Source organism: Microcebus murinus, chromosome 3 (genome assembly GCF_040939455.1).
Source record: "Microcebus murinus isolate Inina chromosome 3, M.murinus_Inina_mat1.0, whole genome shotgun sequence".
Taxonomy (NCBI): Eukaryota; Metazoa; Chordata; class Mammalia; order Primates; family Cheirogaleidae; genus Microcebus; species Microcebus murinus.
The window spans coordinates 73,843,801-73,862,980 of NC_134106.1; the positions used below are offsets into that span (position 1 = coordinate 73,843,801).

At 52.9% G+C, this 19,180-nt stretch overlaps 1 protein-coding gene across 1 annotated transcript in view; it reads right to left on the bottom strand.

The window, feature by feature from the left end:
* Window positions 1–4,590: 4,590 nt before the first annotated feature.
* NT5DC4 (5'-nucleotidase domain containing 4) overlaps window positions 4,591–19,180 on the bottom strand; it is a 44,150-nt gene continuing 29,560 nt past the window's right edge. The window contains 17 exon segments of the mRNA XM_076000453.1: window positions 4,591–4,834; window positions 5,978–6,055; window positions 7,155–7,331; window positions 8,432–8,492; window positions 8,870–8,921; window positions 9,586–9,756; window positions 9,867–9,933; window positions 10,199–10,367; window positions 10,968–10,984; window positions 11,274–11,357; window positions 11,593–11,646; window positions 11,872–11,965; window positions 12,283–12,340; window positions 12,454–12,545; window positions 12,755–12,850; window positions 12,933–13,050; window positions 13,147–13,242. Of these exon segments, the coding sequence (XP_075856568.1) occupies window positions 4,781–4,834; window positions 5,978–6,055; window positions 7,155–7,331; window positions 8,432–8,492; window positions 8,870–8,921; window positions 9,586–9,756; window positions 9,867–9,933; window positions 10,199–10,367; window positions 10,968–10,984; window positions 11,274–11,357; window positions 11,593–11,646; window positions 11,872–11,965; window positions 12,283–12,340; window positions 12,454–12,545; window positions 12,755–12,850; window positions 12,933–13,050; window positions 13,147–13,242 (1,538 nt within the window). The 3' untranslated portion in view covers window positions 4,591–4,780.

Sequence of the window (19,180 nt, forward strand, 5' to 3'; positions counted from 1 at the left end):
CCCAATTAAAAAATGGACAAACAACCTGAACAGTCATTTCTCCGAAGAAGACAAAAATGACCAAAACTATATCAAAAGGTGTTCAACATTACTAATAAAGAAAATGCAAATTAAAACCACTGCAAGACATCACCTCATATCCATAAAGATGGATATTATCAAAAAGGTTAGATATAACAAATGTTGGTGAGGTCTGGGAGAAAGGGAACCCTAGTACACTATTGGTGGGAATGTAAATTGGTATAGCCATTGTGGAAAACAGTATGGAGGTTCCTAAGGAAATTAAAAATATGACCCAGCAATCCCTCTTCTGAGGCCAAAGAAGATGAGATCACCACTTCATTAAGATATCTCCACTCCCATGTTTATTGCAGCATTATTCACAATAGCCAAGATATGGAAATAACCTAAATGCCCATCAATGGATAAAGAAAGTGTGATAAACATACACACACTGGAACATTATTCTTCGAAAAGGAGATTCTGCCATTTGCCACAACATGGATGGACCTGGAGGACATTATGCTAAGTGAGACAAGCCAGACATAGAAAAATATTGCATCTCACATGTGGATATAAAAGAAGTAGATCTATTTCTCAAGGTCACATTGATAATAAAAATTTTAAAACCTCAACTCAACAGAGATAGAGGAAACAGTGGTTACCACAGATGGAGGAAGAGGAATGTAGGTTAAATGATACAAAATAGAAATGTGGGATGTACAAGTCAAGAGATCTGTACAACATGGGCACTAAAGTTAATAAAATTATATTGCCTTATGGAGTTTTGTTAAATAAGTAGATTTTATCTGTTCTTGTCACAAAAAAACTAAAATGATATGTTAATCTGCTTTACTATGGTAACCATTTTCTCTCTTTTTCTCTCTCTCTCTCTCTCTCTCTCTATATATATATATATATATCCATAACCTGTAAAACTCAAATATATCCAATAAAACTTATTTTTTAAAGAGTTTGTCACCACAACCAAAATGCAGGAATCCACATGGCCAGTCCTTTCCTTCCCGAAACCAAATAATTCTCAGAGGGTTGCTTAGTGCTTATAAAATCTGAACATGGGACTTAGATGAATCAAATATTCAAAATCTCCAAGCTAAGAGATTCTGAAGCAAATCCTTCCACGTTAGGAAAAGCCTCAGATCTCAGATACTCTGTCCTTGGTCCATTGACCAGGTCCTCAGGATTTATCCTGCACTACTATCCTCTGCTGGTGCATTTACCTTTTCTTTGGTTTCTAGCATGGTTCATCCTTGCCACTTAATGTCCTCTCTCTGCGTCAGGCCTGGAAGTCAGTTGTCTCTCTGGTGGTTTTATGTATCTGTCCTCAAAACCATTGTCTTGACATTACAGCTTAGTTCTCAGAAGAGCAGTTTTATTTCCTTTATTGCCAGTTCTTTGCAGGATGTCTCACAGTACCACCCTAGGTACTAACTGTAGGTTGAACTATTGGTATCTAAGAATGTATAAATTTCAAAATGACAAATTAGAGATTTTGAAAAGCCTGATCAGACTGTAGACAGTCTTCCAGGCACAAAAGATGTGGAAATGATTGTGGATGCTACAGCAATTGCAGAAAACTACACCCTGATTCTGGGATTTTTCGTAGATACTCAAGAGCTCTCTTGTGTAGTAAATAGTTGTTCCTAGTCAGGGAGCAGAAGGGAAGAAAAGTGGAAAGGAAAGAAGTCAGTCCCTTAATCACTTGGGAAGAACGTTCATAGGGAATTGTAATGGAAATATAGGCCTTTGCAGAAATCAAGTCTAATATTGCTTAAGCACACCTTTTTAGAGGAGGTAAATGTATAGTGAGTTTTAAAGGAAGATAAACAAGCTTTAAAGGAAGATAATACAGCATCACTATTGAGAATGATCATGAACCAGAAGTCGTGGAGGAGAGGCATGGCAGTTCACACTTATTTGTGCTTACTCTATGCCAGGCACTCTGCTGAGGCTTTCACATGCTGTAAAAGACAGATTTTGCCTGCCTGGCATGTACTCCCTCTTCTAATAAAAGCACCCCATTTTCCCTACTAGCACCTCTTTTCTACTCAGTCCAAGAGGTGGTTGGAGAAGAAGGGACTCCACCCAGGGGTGAGCATATGACCCAGACCTGGCCAACCACAGCCCGGCATCTCTGGCCAGTGGCATTGATTGCAGGATGAGGTCATGTCTCAGTAAGAGCCAGTGAGACTCCATTTCCCAGACTTTTGTTGGAAAGAGACTTTTCCTGGTGGAGTTGTTGAAAAAATAAGATAGAAATCTGGAGCTTGAGGACATCCGTCTTATAACCACGCAGACAAAATCTGCCAGAGAATAGTATCAACAAGGACTGAACTAGAGAGCTGGAGAGAGCAAAGTTATGTCCAATGACATCGATTTGACCCCCTGGCTAACACAGCCTGGAGCTGTTCTAGCCCTGGACTTTTTAGTTATAAAATTCCTTTTCAATAAATTTCCTTTTCTCTTAAACCATTTTTATTAGGTTTCTGTCAGTTGCTAATGAAAAAATCCTGACTAATGTACAAACTCAAAGTTAGTAAACTCTTATTTAGAGCTTATTCTGGCCAAGCTCAAATCTCACTACATCCTCACCATATCTTTCTGACATATTAATAGATATGGAAGCAAAGTAGTTAAACAGTAAATGACAAGCCTGCAATTTCAAACTTAGGGCTGTCTGGCTCCAGGTCCCAAGCTTTTAGCTCCTATCTCTGTTTAAAGCAGGGAACTGACAGATAATGAGGAAAGAGCAAATCTGAGAGAAAGAAATTCTTAAACTCTTCCCAAGCTACCAAGTAGGAATCACTGTGATAGTCAAAGTACTGTCATTTATTCTGCAAATAAACGGTCACATTTTTACCATAGTTCACTACCCCAGGGATGCTGCTTCTGCCCTCATTTCCTGACTGCTCCAGACTCGATGCCAGAATCAGGATATCCATTCAGCTGCTGTAACTAGACCCAAATGGAAATGCCTCTCTCCCTCACACCAGCAGTCCAAGTGACAGTCCAATGCTAACATGGTGCCAGGCCCAGGCCACATCTGTCTTGTGACTCAGACTCAGCCCTCGGGTGCAGCCTAGTCCATGTGGCCAAGGACGGCTCCCAGCCCACTTTGCTCTCCAGGCAGTGGGAAAGGGGAAGAGAAGAGGGAGGCAGCCTCTCCTAAGATCACAACTTGGAAGTTGGATGCATTACCCTTGTCCAGGATGGCGGGGCTAGAACTTGGTCACATGTCCCCACCCCTCTTCAAGGAAAGCTGGGAAATGTCTATCAAGTGGCCACATGCCCAGCTAAAAATTCTTTCAGAAATGGGTGATGATCATCAGTGTCTGTACACACAGTCTTTAGAGTAATGGTGTATCTCTCTAAGGTGTAAATAAACTGGAGTATAGAGGTGACATCAGGTTTTTAAAGAAAAAAGCCTGCATCAAATTAATAGTCCCCAAATAGAAGTATCTGTCCTACCCTACCCAGACAAGTTCCTAAGAGTCTAGGAGAGCTAAGCCACGCTTTGTAGCCTTTCTCCCCTTTGCCCTCATCTCATATCCTTTGCCCCACCTTTTCCCCTGAAGTTCTACAAGCAGCACTAGAGTAATAATAAACTGGGTGACATGGCTCATTCAATATTATATATAGGACACTGCAGATGGCAGACATATAATGGTGAGCCAGAATGACCTGACCCCACGGAGCTAAGAGTGTGGTGGGGACACATTAATCTAAGAATCACAAATGTAAAAATGTGAGTCCTGAGAAAGAAAGGCCTGTGGGCGAGGGACTAAGAAGAAACTGGTCTAGTCCGGGAAGCCAGGAGGCCCGGTAAGGACGGAGGGAAGAGCAGGTGTAACAGGGAGAAGAGACGGGGGGTGCTTTAGACAGAGGAAAGTACCAGGAAGGCCCTTCAGCCACTCTCTCCCCTCCCTCCGGCCCCTGAGTCACTTCTGCCTCATCCATCAATCCTTGTCTACATTCTTTCTACCCTCAGTGGGAAGTCTAAGGGCTGATTTTTGTAGTATTGGCTACTATACTATATTTCAGGACCTTTCCAGAAAAGCATGGGCCCTAGGATCAGAGCAGTTTTGCTGATAAAATACTATCCTCTAGCCCCTGATTAAGAGTCTAGTGTTTAAAGTCACAAAGCCGGCGAGAACTGGTGCTTGCCTGGAGAACCCGGCCCTGCAGACTCTGGAGTCTGAAAGTCAATCCAGGGAGGACAAGGAAAGGCCTTAGCAATGCCAGACCTGGAAGCTTCTGAAATGCACAGATGTAGAAAAAATGTGAACTCTCCGAGCACGTGCCCTGTTGTCTCTTATTCCAAGTGTTTCCATTGTTTATCCACAGAAAATGAAACTAGTGAACAGTGTCATCAGACCTATTCCTTCAAGGGTTTGCTTTGTTATTTCAAACATGTACAATACATTCATTCTGAGTCCCATACAATGCTAGATGATACCACTGACAGACAAAAAATGAACTGTAGGAGTAAATTAAAATCAGGGCCATCAGAACAATGAAGGGCCAGGACTTAATACCACAGAGAAGCTTCTAACAAACTAAAGAATCAAGTTTTTCAATCATGAGTATGACTTTTTGTGTTTTAATGCATGCATCCTCCCTAAAAGAAGTGCTCATGGGCTCTAAATCTGCTGCATTTAGGAGATTTCAATACAATTGCTTTTTCCTTCTTCCACATTTCTCCTGTTATCCAAAAAATATCTCCAGTAGATGACTCATGATGCTGGCTGGTGTCTGGGATTCAGTTGTCCCGAATGCAGCCTTCCTGGTCCTCAGCTCTCTGTTTGCCCTTCTCCTATAAGAAACAAAGAACATGGCTATGGAAACTTTCTTCCCAAGTTCACACAGAGGACCCTAGCCAGGGGTAGGAAATGTGTCAAAATGCCCTAATTGATGTGGATGGGGTGAGGACTTAGAGGGGTCAAACCACACACTTCCAGGGAAGCCCACCATTCCTGACAAGAGTGCATCTGGCCCTCTGGTGGGCTGGGATAGAAAAATAGCTGCAAACCACTGATTAAAGGTTATGAATGCACTTGAATTTTGAGCTTCTCCTAGGCAGGAGCAAAGTAGCTCAGGATTCATCTTCTAACATTGCCAAGGTGCTCCGTAAACGCTGTTGAAAGAGCACACGCTGTGCCTGGAACCACCCACCCAAAGGGAACCTATGAGATGGGTATTTAAAAAGCGAGCCCTGGCAGGGCATGGTGGCTCACGCCTGTATTCCTAGCACTTTGGGAGGCCAAGGCAGGAAGATCACTCAAGGTCATGAGTGCAAGACCAGCCTAAGCAAGAGTGAGACCCAATCTCTACTAAAATATATATATAGCAAGCCCCAGGAAAGCCAGGGTAGAAGCAGGAACCCTAAGACAGGCTTCGGGTATGCAGAACCCAGGGAGGAGAGGAGCGAGGCAGCCACTCATGTCTCAGCTCAGAGGCAGGTCAAGCAGCACAAAGCCTCAGGGTTCTGAAGCAGAGCTGCTAGCCATGGGTGTTGGGAGGGTGCCCTTCCTGCTACCTCCCCCAGAGGGGAGGGGTTGGTACAATGGATCAGCCAGCAGGGGTGTGTGGGGTGCAGGACCCAGCTAACCCCTGTGGAGCAGAACCTGTGGGCCTTTCCAACCCAATGCCCCACTTTGAAAACAAATACTTTAATTTCCCCTTGTCCATCCTGAATTGAAATTCATAGATAATTTTCATCTCCATAATTTTAAAAGTCAATATAATACACTAACTATAACAAAGGAGAAATAAAAAGAAAAGCAATTTACAACAAAATCATATGTATTTCTCCATAAATACTCAGGAATGACCACACTTAAAAATAAAAAAGACTCTTGCAAATTTTCAAGTGCCCCCTGGGTAGCACCACCCCGTTGGGAACCACTGCTGTAGCCCACGGGAGCCCCAAGCCACAGAGCCCCTCCCAGCCACTCACCGTCTGGCTGCAGGGGAGGGGGCAGGCGGTGGTGGCCAGACTGGCCCGTTCTTGCTCCACAACTGACTCATGTGGCATCTGTAGGGACAAAAGTGATGGAGATAGAGCAGCTCCGAAAGGCTGTTGCAGAAGTGGGAGCTAGGAGGGTTGGCAGGGGAAGGAAGGTTCTGGCAGCTGGATTTTACCTCTCTAAAAAACCCCAGGCCAGCACTGTCGACTAAAGGTCCCTAGGGGGTGCTTTCTGTTCACCTGTCTCGTCTCTATTTAGCAGTGATGTCTAACAGTATTAATGGCTATGCCTGGGACCCCCAGCTTTGCCAAGGGGGGTGCCAAGTGAGAGCATGCAGGGGCACAGTGCAGGGGACAAAATGTGCCCCCTGGGTTCAAATCCCAGCTCTGGGGTCCACGAACTGTATGACAGCAAGTTACAGATTCTCTGTGCTTCCATTTAACCAATGGCAAAATGAGGATAATAAAAGCTACTTTGCTGAGTTACACTGAGCATTAAACATAGTCGATGAAAAGCACCTAGCCCGGTGCAGGAAACATAGCAGACAATAAATGGTTTTTCCCCATTCGAACAGCTGGAAGGCAGCCAAAAAGGCAGGGAAAGCAGGAGACAGGGAGCCTTGAAGACCCGGTTTCGAGTCCAGATCCTTCCCTGCAGACTGTGCATCTTATAACATGGAAACAATGATGCTTTCTTAGAAGACTGACCTGCAAGCTCGGCTCCCGCCACCCTTGCCCAGTGACCTCACAGCTGCCTCTACTTCCCTGATCTCAACCCCGGAGCATCTTCTATCTCCCAGAGGAAAACCAGCCGGGTGTTTACTGTATCACCTGCTGCTTCCTCTGCCTCGTCAGCAGTCACTGTGTGTTTACTGAGGATAGGACAGTGCCTTCCTCCCCGAAACTGGTATCATTTCTACCAAGGAAACGAGGAGGCAGTGCGGTCTCAATTTAAAGCAGGAGTTAAGGCTAGGCATGAGGAGGAACCTCCCCAGCACAGGCGTCTCATCTCCATCACCTTAACGCCTCCCATGCATGTTTTAGGGTGTGGACGGTTATCTGCAAGGCCTTTGTGTCTGAGGCGGGAAATTGAGTCTGGCAAACTTGCAAGCTCCAGGCTGGGCTGGGGACCAGTGAGTCCCTCTGGGGGGGACAGTGAGGGACCCACCAACTCCGGGGCCGCACGGAACAGCGAGCTGAGCGGGTAGTGCAGGAAGTTGAGGCAGGTGGCAGTGTAGAGGTCTGCGTAGCGCATCAGCTGGCTGGAGAAGAGCGTCTGGCGGAAACCACAGCGGAACAGGCTGCCCATGGTGCTGTAGCGCAGGTCCAGCTCACGGGTGACCCTCTGGCCAGAAGAGCAGACGCTGAAATGAGATCCCAACCCACCTGCCCTGCACCACCCAGGGGTGGCCGCCAGCCCTGAGCGTGACCCCCTGCTAGAGCCAGCCCAGCCCTGCCCTCACCTACTCCCTCCCTGGCTCTCCCACCTGGGGACATGGAGGCCCGTGCCCACCCAAAGGGAAGGAGCTGCATGATTTAAACCCACCAGCCTCACACTGTGCTTTTGGAGGTGGAGCAGCTCTCCACTTTGCCAGAGGCCCCACTCTGGGCTTCCCTCACAGTTACCTGCCTGGTCCCGCACAGTGACCTCCCAGGACTAAACCCGCAGCCTAATTTTCCCTTTGATGGCCTGGCAGAGGACTTGGCAAAGGCTCCCAGCCCACCTGTAGGTCCCCACCCCCAGTCCCTTCCTGCTCCCCTGGCAGGTCCCCACCCCACCACGAGGCCCTACTTTTAGAGCCAGGGTGACCCTCCCTGAGCCTTAGTTTCCTCATCTGTAAAATAAAGGTGACAATCCCTACCCAGTCCCCTTGAAAGGCTGTGAGAATGATGAAATGGCTGTACTTTATACACCTTACGCTTTATAACCTGCAAAAGGCTCTGCAAAGACCCTTTGTTCTTGGTCCCAGCTGGGCCTGGCTGGGATGGACAGGTGGCCTGACTCCCTTGCCCTGGCCAGCCTGTGGGAACCCCCAGCTTTGGTGGCTGGTCAGTAATGCCACAAAGGAATGTTTTCCTTTCTTCTCTTTTTCCAAGACCCTGAGCTCACTAGCTCTAAATCACATTTCCTCAGCCCTTTCTCTGGCTGGCCCCAGACATTGATCAGAGCTGACTAGTCCGTTACCTGGGAACCCATCCCAGCAAGTATGCTCTTCTCAGGAAGGGTTATTGGTGGGGACTCAGGGACAGCAGGCAAGCCAGCAAACAAGCTCAACTCAGCCCTTCCTCAAGAGCACACTGAGGTCCTTTGGGGCCTCAGCCAGCAGAGGGCGCTGGCTGACAAGGCATGGGATCTTGGGGCGGTTGGGGAGAAGCTGGTAACTGGGCCCCAGACAAAGCAGCCCCTGCTGGGCCAGCCATCCTGGTCTGCTGCCCAACTCTCACCTGGATCTCCGTCTTGGTGGAGCTGATGACTTGCAGCCCACGACTGCTCCCATCCATGTGCCTGGAGCAAAATAGCCACGTGACCCAAGAGGAGAGGAGCAGAGCAGCGTCCTGGCACAACCTCCCCAGACCCCATGAGGGGGACACCACACGGGCTTGCAGTGGAGTGCTGGGCTGGGTGTGTGCACATGCGTGAGAGGGCAGGCCCCTGAGTCGGTGCTGTGTGGCTTAGGAGGAGAGGCCTAGAGGTCACGGAGCATGGGCAATCCCAAGGGGGGTCACAGGGGTTCGCAAGTCCAGTTCACTAGGGAAGCCCAGCCTGAAGCAGGTCTTCTTGACTTCCTGACCACCTTGGCCAGGGCCCTGCCACCAGGCCTGGACACGGACTGCCACCCCTCCATCGCTCTCCCCACACCCCCAGAAATGCCAGGGTCTCACTGGTACAGGTCCGCCAGGCACGTGTCCAGCCTCTTCAGCCGCTCCAACCGCTCTGAAAATGGGACAAGGGACAGCGGGTTGGGTGACAGCCCGGGCCACCCAGTGACCCTGCCTACCTTTGTCTGCCTGGGCCCAGATGGGGACTTCCTTCCCCCAGCGTGCACACAACATCCGAGACCCTTACGTCAGGTGAGACTCTGCCCAGAGCAGAGCAGGGACAGTGCAGGCCCCACAGGCCCCATGAGACAGGCGAGGAAGCCATTGAGGGAGTCAGGTGACCTTCCCAAAGTCACATGGCAATGAGTCATACCTAAAGCCTCAGCTCTTAGGACAAACTCCAAATTGTCTGAGCTCACAGCAGTCCCTGACCCTGAGCATGACTTCAGGTCATTCCCGGTGGGGGAGTGTACGCCTTCCAGTCACTACAAGTCCTCAGGGCAGGGTGCGGTCAGGTGAGACAGGAAGCCCCAGGCTGAGGAAACGCCACAGGACTCTGGAGTCAGGAGATGAGGATTTGAGTCCTAGCTTTGCCCCTTCCAGCTGTGTGACTTTGGGCAAGCCACTTAACCTCTCTGGCTCTCTATTTCCTTGTGCATAAAATAAATCCTCCCTCATAAGCCACAGAGTGGACAGGATTCCTGGTCACAACTAACCTTCCAGGGGAAAGGGGGAAGATAACAAAGGGCCCTCCATCTGCTCCTTCCCCTACGGCTCACCCTTCTCCCGGGCCCAGATGTCCAGCTCCCAGGACAACTCAGGAACCACCAGGCAAGTCCGCCAGCCCTGCCGCTTCTTGGACTTGAGAATGTCCCCAAAGATGTGGTCCCCAATGTACAGGATGTCCTTCCCCCGCACCCCAAGCAGCTCGCACACCACATCCGACGAGCCTGCCCACCAATAGAGGACAGACACCGCCTCACCCCTCCTGTCCTGGTGGGGCGGGGGGGGGGGGGGGGGGGACGCGGGCTCCTAGCAGGGGCAGGGTGGGAGCTGGTACCTCCCGAGTAGACTGCACAGTGCTGATGGGGCCCAGTGTAGGTGCCCACGCGGAGCTTCCCTGAGTCCTGGAGGGGCAGAGGGGTGCTCTGGAGTCAGGAGAACTTCATCTTCTACCCCTGGTCAGGGACCGGGGCTGGGAGCAGCCGGCTAACTACAGGCAGTGGGAGGAGGGAGGCAGCAGGGGCCCTGAAAGAGTCCCCTGGTCCCTGCCTCCAGGCAGACAGGCTCACAGAGCTGCAGCTGCCATGGCCAGTCCAGTCTAAAGGGTTGGCAGGCTCCCCCTCCCAACTGGACAGGGCCTCAGCACCTGTCATCAGCACCTGCCATTACCGTGTTGACCTGCCTCAAGACCGTCCCCTCCGCAAAGAAGCGCGGCTTCTGCGTGTCCACCACAATCAGGTCGAAGAAGGACCTCCAGGGCCTGGCTGGGGCTGCAGCCTGTGGGGCGGGCGTGGGTGTGTGCAGGCTCCCAGGGCACACGCAGCCTGGAAATCAGACCCTGCCACAGCCGGGTCACAGCTGCCATCTGTCCCCACCCGCCTCCCTCCCAGCCGGATGAGATCTCCCCAGGCTGGGAAAAGGAAGTCTCGCTGCCCATCGGCCCCAGCAAGCTGGGCGCTAGGAAGGGCTCACGGGTATTTGTGGGGTTGGCGTTGGACATCGAGTGGCTCTCGGGTCAGCCTCCAGAGCTCCTCCCAGAGCAGGCAGAGACCCAAGGACACATGGCACCAGCACAGCCACCAAGTGAGGGCCCCCCTGCCTGCCCCGAGATGCCTGGTCACTCTTAGGACCCAGACCCTGCCCTGGGCCTGCTATGCGCTCATCTCACCCTTCCCACCCCCTCCCCAGACACCTGACTGACTCTTTATGGGTCATTCTCCAAAGGTTCCTCCTGTGGCCTGGCTGAGGTCACCTGCCTCATACCCACTGGAGAGGTTCTGATGAGGCCCGGCCGTGTGGAGACCCCGCCCACACTCGGGTCTTCCTCGGGGAGAGGCTGGGCAGGGGAGAGACGCTCGCTGCGCATCACAGCCTGGGCCCCCACTTTGGGCAGCCCACCCCAGCCACAAACGCGATGCTCACCTCACTGACACCAAACAAGTAGGTCATGATGGCCTGGAGATGACAGGGCGGGGGTCAGGGCACCAGGCTTGGGCCAGGCCAGGGGACCACTGCCTGCCTCTGCCCTCACCCGCCATCCCCCCAGGGCCACGGGAGTGTGAGGTGGGGCAGCTGCTCCTTTCACTGGGGCTGGTAGGCCAGGATTCGGAACCAAGAGGCTGGCCAGGCAGCGGAGACAAGAGAGTCCCGGCTCCTCCCCTGCCCTCACTGTCTCAGCACTGCCTCAGTCTCCCTGAGGCCAGGAAGGAGGTCTAAGGCCACACACCCCAGTATACACACTCACATCGGTGTAGTCGTAGCTGCTGTTGGTGGCCAGAAACACTTTGCCAACCTCCTTCATCTTGCCCAGCAGTACGGGGATTCGTGCCTGGGGCAGAAATCAGAGTGACTTCCCGGGGCAGGATCCCCTCCCCCACAGCTGCCCTGGGATCCTCTTCTCAGGGTCCAGCCTCCTGGGAGCCCACCCCCAGCCCAGCCTCCCAGGCAGGTGGGCTGCAGGCCAGGCAGGAAGGACTGAGCGATGCCAAGGTCCAGAGCTCTGTCTACACCGTGAGGGGGCCAGGGAAGGGGGCAGCCTTGGCCCTGAGGCTAAGGCCACTCACGTCCTTCTCCACGTATTTCTCCAAGTTCTCCAGGGTCTTCTCCTTGAGACAGCCCTGCAGGAGGAAGCAGAGCTCTGTGTGTGTGTGTGTGTGTGTGTGTGTGTGTGTGTGTGTGTGTGTGTACACGTGTGGGAGATATGGGGTGGGGGAGCAGTGGCACCAGGGAGCCCAGACCACAGTCCTCCACGGGAAGAGGAGCGGGACATCTACGGGAACTGGAGGCCTGCAGGTTGCCCGGGAACGCCAAGGGCACACAGGCCAGGGTCCTGGACCACTCACCGACTGGTGGATGTTATTCATGGCCTCAGTCACATCCTGGAAGAGGCTTCGGAAGGACATGAAGAGGTTCCCATGCTGATAGCCAGTGTCACAGCTGGGGCAGGCCAAGGGGGGTCAGGGGATGCCAATAAGGGGGCCTGAGGTGGCCACCAACCCTGGAGCCCATCCCAGAGTGACACCTCCAGCCACACTGGGGCCTACACTGGGCTCATGCCCAGGCCATCCCGGGAGGGGCATTATCCTGGACTAAGGGTCACCCTTGGGGGCAGCCCTGGTTACAGGGCTGGAGGCCACCCTGCAGCGAGCCCCCCAAGCCCCAGGAGGGGCCTCTGCCCCCACTTTAGGGCTGGCCCCTGGGCAGAGCCTGTGTCCTGTTGGTCACCCCAGGGCTGGGCAGGGCCCAGGACGCACTTGGTGTAGCGGGAGCAGCCAGAGAAGAAGTCCACCAGGCAGGCGTAGAGGTAGGTTTCTGGGGTGGAGAGGCCGGTCAGTCACCAGCCCGGGAGCAAGCAGCCACCCCCCAGGCCAGAGCTGGGCCCCTGAGGACCACCTCCCTGCGCCCCCCACCCACCCGCCACCCACCAGGCAGGTTGAAGAGCGTGTTGAGGACGTGGAACCGCTGCAGGTCATCCCTCTGAATGAACTTGCTGGGGTAGAAGCTCCAGATCTCTGCCCTGCGGGTGGGGGAAGAGCTGGGTGCAACCAATGCCCCTCCCCAGCACCCCCCAGAGGCCATCAGGCCCCAGCCATTGCCTCCTGCCTCCACCTCCCCAATCCAGCTGATGTCTGGGATGATTTGAGTCCCTCCCCCACACTCGCTCTGCACCCCCATGGCGAGCATCCTCCCCTCCCCCTCACCGGCCACCTCCACCCCTCCCCTTACTCCGAGAGGAAGGTGAAGCCGTGGGCACCCAGCAGCACGTTCCCGTGGGCGTCCACCTTCAGCAGGTTCCCGTAGAGCGCATCAAACACCAGCCCCCTGGGGAGAGAGCACACGGCTGTGGGTGGGGCACCAGGGCCAGTCACCTCCCACCTGGCCGGAGCCCCCCCAACTCCCATACCTGGTGGGGAAGGCCGGGTCGTAGGTGTAGCGCAGGATCTCGTGCGGGTACCCGATGCACACCAGGCGCTCCAGCAGCAGCTCGAAGGCCAGCGCCTCGTATGCCGGGGACTTGTAGGCTGCAAGGGGACCGAGCAGACCCAGGCCCGTTGGTGCCTGGCTGCCCATCCCGTGCTCCCCGTAGCCGCAAATACACTGTGTGCAGCCCTCCGTACCAGCCAGAGTGTAGTCCATGTCGAAGCCAAAGCAACGAATCTTCCCCAGTGCCAGGCTTCGGTTTACGAAAATCCTGGAGAGCAGAGGATGTTGGGCTCAGCCTGCCAGCCCCCCAACGTCCAAGACTCAAGGAGTCATGGGACCGGGAACCCAGCAGAGGGGGCAGAGCACCCCTGCAGCTGCAGAAAGCACGCGGTGGGGGACAGGCCAGCTGGGGCCTCCTCTAGCCCAACGCCAGTGCGCGGCATGTCCATGCAAGTGCGCTCATGAGCGCGTGTGCAAGCGTGTGCGAGCGTGTGTCTGAGTATGTGCAGAGAACGGGCAGCTCGCTGTCCCACCCTGCAGGCCCGTGTTCCCTGTGTGTGAGGATGAGTGAGTGCCAGTGTGGGGCTTGTCACTTTCCGAAGGAGGGTCCTCGTGTCCAAGTTCAGAGATGACATGATTATCAGAATTGGGTAGCCCAGGACACCATGTCAGGGGTGAAGGACAGAGATTGTTGTGGGGGGAAGGAAGTGAAGGGGACTCCCTGCTGGAATGTACGCTGTCAGTGTCTCCACCTGAGGGGACACTGCCTCCTACTGAAGGGTGTCCCTTGTGAGCACAAGTGCTTGTCTGCATTTTGGATGTCCCCATATCTATGTATTTAAGAAGTCACTGTGTGCTGCTGTGCTGTGTGGGGTGTCTGCAGGCTGAGATCCCCGACCCCACCTCGAGTGCCCGTCTCACCTCTGGTGCCAGTCCTGCGTCAGGCCTTGGGAGGAGACCAGGCCTTCAGGCCCCCGGCTGGTCTCCCGTGGTGCTGCCCTGTCCACACTAGCCATCACCATCAGGAGTAAGATGCGACCGTCCCTTCCCCAGCCTCCTGCGCACTATCAGCGGGGCCCAGCTGCTCCCCTCTCCCCAGGAGGCCCTGGACACCACTGAACCAGCAGGCCCCACCCTGTGTCCCCCTCACCCCCAACCCCCTTTGAGGGAGGAGTCATCCAGGACAGTCTCTGGCATCTCGTCCCTTCTTCAAGAGAGAAAGCAGCGAGGACCAAGGAAGGACAACTCGCCTGCACTGTGCCACCTCCCTGTCCAGGGCTCATGCACCCGAGGACCTCGACTGCCTAGAAGCAGCAGAGAGCCCAGAGTGAAGCAAACATGGGACTTGCAAAGGCAGGAGGTTCTGTGCTTTAAAAGTAAAAGAGTCTTTGATAAATAAACAAGTAACTCAGTACTCTTGCTTTATACCCAACTCTAACACATTTGGTTGTCGAATTTCCCAGCTCAAGGCCACTGAAAGAAGACATTGCTAGAAGCATGCCAAGAGCTGTAAGAGGGGCAGACAACTGGGATCTCAGAATGAGGACAGAGGACAAGACAAAAAGATGTATATAACGCTGAGCAACTGGGGCCTGTTAGCCTAGAGCTGTAACTCGACCCAGGGCCCGCGCCACTGGCTCACAGCAAAGCATGTGACGGAGCCGTGATCTGCCTCAACCAGAAAGACTTAGATGAGGTAGCATGTCCTGTTTTAAAAAGGAAGGCAGGTTTATGATACATTTTAGTAAACCTTCTCTTCGAAATGGCTAAACTAAACGAAGTTGGCACTTTTAAAGGGATAAAAACTATCTGGAAGCAAGAAAACCGTATCTACAGAACAGCTGCTTCCTGGACAACGCCAGCAGAGAGACTACAGCCATGGCGACGCTTCAGCCAACGACGGACCACATATAGGACAGCAGTCGCACAAGGTTACGATGGAGCGGAGAAATTCCTACCACGCAGCGACGCCACAGCCGCCGTAAGGCTAGGCATTACTCACACGCGAGCGGTGATGGTGGCTGGGACCCATGGGCTACAGCTAGGTGTGCGGAAGGTGGTGCCATGCAGTCCGCGTGAGTACGCTCTGTGACGTCACACCACGACCAGATCGCCTAACACGCGTTTCTCAGAACGTGCCCCTGCGTTAGCACTGTGTGACTGCGTGAGGGCGGTTAGGGTGGTGAGGCAAGGATGTGTGGGCTGCAGGAGATCCGTTCCCTCACTGGGTGTGGGGAGGGATGGACGGACGGATGGCAGGCTGCATGTGGCAGCCTTCACTGGAGGGTGTCAGAGGAGACCCAAGTGTCAGGAATCAGGAGGATTTCTGGAGTCCCTTCCACCCACGATTCCACGCTATCTGCTCATCTTATGGGAGCCCTTTTAAGCCCTTTCCCCACACTGCGTGTTTCCCCTCTAGGTCAGAAGAGAGAAGGAAGAGGTTGTGGGAAGTTCCTCAGCCGTCGTGCTGGGAGTTAACACGGCAGGAGTACAAAAATGCAACCTGCTTTTCCTGCAGCTGCGCTTAGGGTCTCAAGATCCTCTCGAAGCTGAGGGCAGGGGAGCCACCCAGGGACGTTCAGGTACACACTGTCGGCCGGGCGCGGTGGCTCACGCCTGTAATCCTAGCACTCTGGGAGGCCGAGGCGGGCAGATTGCTTGAGGTCAGGAGTTGGAAACCAGCCTGAGCAAGAGCGAGACCCCGTCTCTACTAAACATAGAAAGAAATTAATTGGCCAACTAATATATATAGGAAAAATTAGCCGGGCATGGTGGCACATGCCTGTAGTCCCAGCTACTCGGGAGGCTGAGGCAGAAAGATCACTTGAGCCTAGGAGTTTGAGGTTGCTGTGAGCTAGGCTGATGCCATGGCACTCACTCTAGCCTGGGCAACAAAGCGAGACTCTGTCTCAAATAAATAAATAAATAAAATAGGTACACACTGTCACTTCATCGGTTTCTCAGGTCACTTCTCCAGGCACACCCCCGGTCAGGTCACCTCCTGGGATTGACTGAACAGTGTGGGGTCATTGGGAAGGGCATCGCTTCCTGGTGGGTCCTGAGGCCCCACCTTGCTGCCTGTTGAGTCTTCAGCTGGCGTGGTCTGTGTGGCCATGCTTGGACGCGGCTGCTCGCCCAGAGCCCCTTGGCTAACGTATATCCAGCTAGAGAGGGCCACGGGCTGTCACAGGGCCCTCCTTGGCCCTGATCCCTGAGCCACTGCTGCAGGCACACCCTCGGGGCGGGCTGCATTTGGAGCCCCCTCAGGAAGAGGAGGATTGTCAGAATAACAAGTGAATACTTGCACTGTTTTTACTGTGTGCCAGGCCTCATAACAAACCCACAGGTAGGCTGGCTGTTATTCTGAATTTACAGATGATTAAACTGCGGCACAAAAGCATTAAGCAACTCGCCCACTCTTACAGAGCTAATAAAGGACAGAGTGGGACCGAGCCCAGGCAGTCGGGCGCCAGCGTCTACTCTTAAACATAGGCAAAACCGCCTCTGCCACGGTCCCTCACAAAAGCCCTTTGACTTTTCAATGTCATAAAAGACAAAGAAAGGCAGAAGAAATGTTCCAGCTTAATTGAGGCTAAAGAGGCAAGGCAAATATGCAACAGCTGAGCCTGTGCTGCATCCTGCACTGCAGGGGCATATAGCGCTAAGGACATTATTAAGGCAACAAATAAAATTGGAATATGAGTGGTGAATTAAAGTAATGTCTCAGAGTACAGCTGTGAAGTTGATGTCTCTACTGTGGCAATGGAAGAAACTATTCCTGTACTTGGGAAACACTCACTGAAGAGTTTAGTGTAAAGGCAGTGAAGTTTGTAACTCACCTTCCAATGGTTCAGCTAAAACAATCATCTGTACATACATGCACACGTATATGCATATATACATATGTGTGTGTGCACATATGAGGTGGGAGACAAATGATAAAGCATACAGAATAAAATGCTAATGATAGGTAAATCTTGGTAAAGGGTGTAAGGCTATTTGTTCTCTGTACTATTTTTTATCTTTACAACTTTTCATAAACTTGAAATTATTTCCAAATTTAATTTTTTTTAAGATAGAGCCTCACTCTGTTGCCCAGGCTAGAGTGCCATGGTGTCAGCCTAGCTCACAGCACCCTCAGACTCCTGGGCTCAAGAGATCCTCCTGCCTCAGCCTCCCAGGTAGCTGGGACTGACTACAGGCGCGCACCACCAAGCCCGGCTAATTGTTTCTATTTTTAGCAGAGACCTGGTCTTGCTCTTGCTCAGGCTGGTCTTGAACTCCTGACCTCAAGCCATCCTTTCGCCTCGGCCTCCCAGAATGCTAGGATTAGAGGTGTGAGCCACCCCACCAAGCCCCATATTTTTAAAAATTTTTTAAAGAGAGCCTGTGTTCTGAGACCCCTTCCCAGTGCCCCTGTTACTGTCCTGGAGGTCTGCTCTTCTTCCTGCCCTGTCTGAGCTTTGGGCTTGGCATCTCTTCTACTGAAAGAGGAGGTGGAAACAGGACCCACCAGCCAACGTTCCTCTAAATTCCTCCACCAAGACTGTGTCTGTTTAAGTGTCAAGGCCAGGCATCTGGTGGCATTGCTCGCCGTGGATGCCTGTACTCAGAGAGGTCGCCAGAACATGGGTGCCCAGCCAGGCAGGGGCCAGATGTGGGGTGTGGCTGTCACTGCTCACACGTCCCACAACATTCAGTCATAGCGTCCTTCCAGATCTCCTCGGCTCATCCACAGCAGCTTGGCAACACAGGACCTGCAGCCCGGGCTGGGGAGCCTTCCATTCCTCTGACCTTGGAGAAACTCTCTCAGCATGACCAGAAACTTCCCCTAGACAGGAGCTTCCTTGCACAGGTGCCACTCGTTCAGGGAAATAGAGGTGGGGACCCAAGCAATGCTCCAGGAGGTCTTTTCAATAGAGGAGAATCTTGGCTGAGGTCTTTAAGGAAATGTAGAATTTTTATTAGTTAGCTTAGAGGAGAAAAGAATTTCATGTAGCCAGCAAGGAGCCCAGGGCTGAGAGGCAGAAAGGAAATGGATCACAGGGGACAGCAAAGGATGGAATTTCACTTGTAATCCCAGCACTTTGGAGGCTGAGGTGGGAGGATTGCTTAAGTCCAGTAGTTCAAAACCAGCCTGAGCAACATAGTGAGAAACCATCTCTATAAAAATTTTAAAAATTACCCAGGCATGGTGGTTCGTGCCTATAGTCCCAGCTACTCAAAAGGCTGAGGCAGGAGGATCACTTGAGCCCAGGAGTTTGAGGCTGCTGTGAGCTATGATGACACCACTGTACTCCAGCCCAGGTGACAGAGTGAGATCCTGTCTCTAAAACAAAAAAAAAAAAAAAAAAAAACGATGGGACCTGCTTCCAGGGCAATGGCCATCAGAGCCCTAGACAGGGTCCTGGCCCAGTTGTGTTCTCCCCTGTGATGAGGCCACACTGCCAAAGGGCATATTCTAAGGTGGCTAGGGAGGGACTGTGACCAGCCTGTGACCAGAGGGTGCAGCCTATTTGCTAGGGAGGGCCTGGGGCTAAGTCAGGGACATGGGGCACCATGGCCCAGATACAATTCTGCCTCACCCAGGGCAAAGGCTGGCCCCTTCCTCAGGTCAGGGGTCATGGAGGGAGAGCTTTAGGGTCAGAGATTGGGAAACTTCAAAGCACCTGCCTCTCCTTCCATCAAAACGATGGAAGTTTCTGGGAGTTTGTGGTGTGTGTGTGTGTTGGGGGTGAGGTGTGATTGTGGGCACGTGTGCACGTGTGAGCATGTGCATGCACATGCATGAGTGTGGGTGCCAGTGTGTGTGGTGCATGTATGCATGCATGAACATGTGTGACTGTGCAAGCAGGCATGCTGGGACTGGGATTGGGCAGACGGCCTGCCAGTCACCACCCTCCAAGTTCAGGCTAGAACCCCTGAGGTCCTGCAGCTGCAGTCCCCTGTAAGGGAGCAGGGGCCAGGAATGCCACCATCTAGCCCAGAGGATGCAGGGTAGGCCAGGGGCCAAGGGCTCCCCCATCTGCCATCAATGCAAGGCTCTCTGGGGTGCCTCTGTGAGGTGAAATTGACCTCAGAGGGAGTGAGGCCTCATATACTCCTAAACTGGAAAACCAGGGAGCCCACTGCACAGTGGCTGTGCAGCCCGGCAGCTCCCGGGGATCCCAGGGAAGAGTCTGAGGGTGCAGGAGGCTCAGGAGACAGTCACATCCTGTCTTGGAGGAA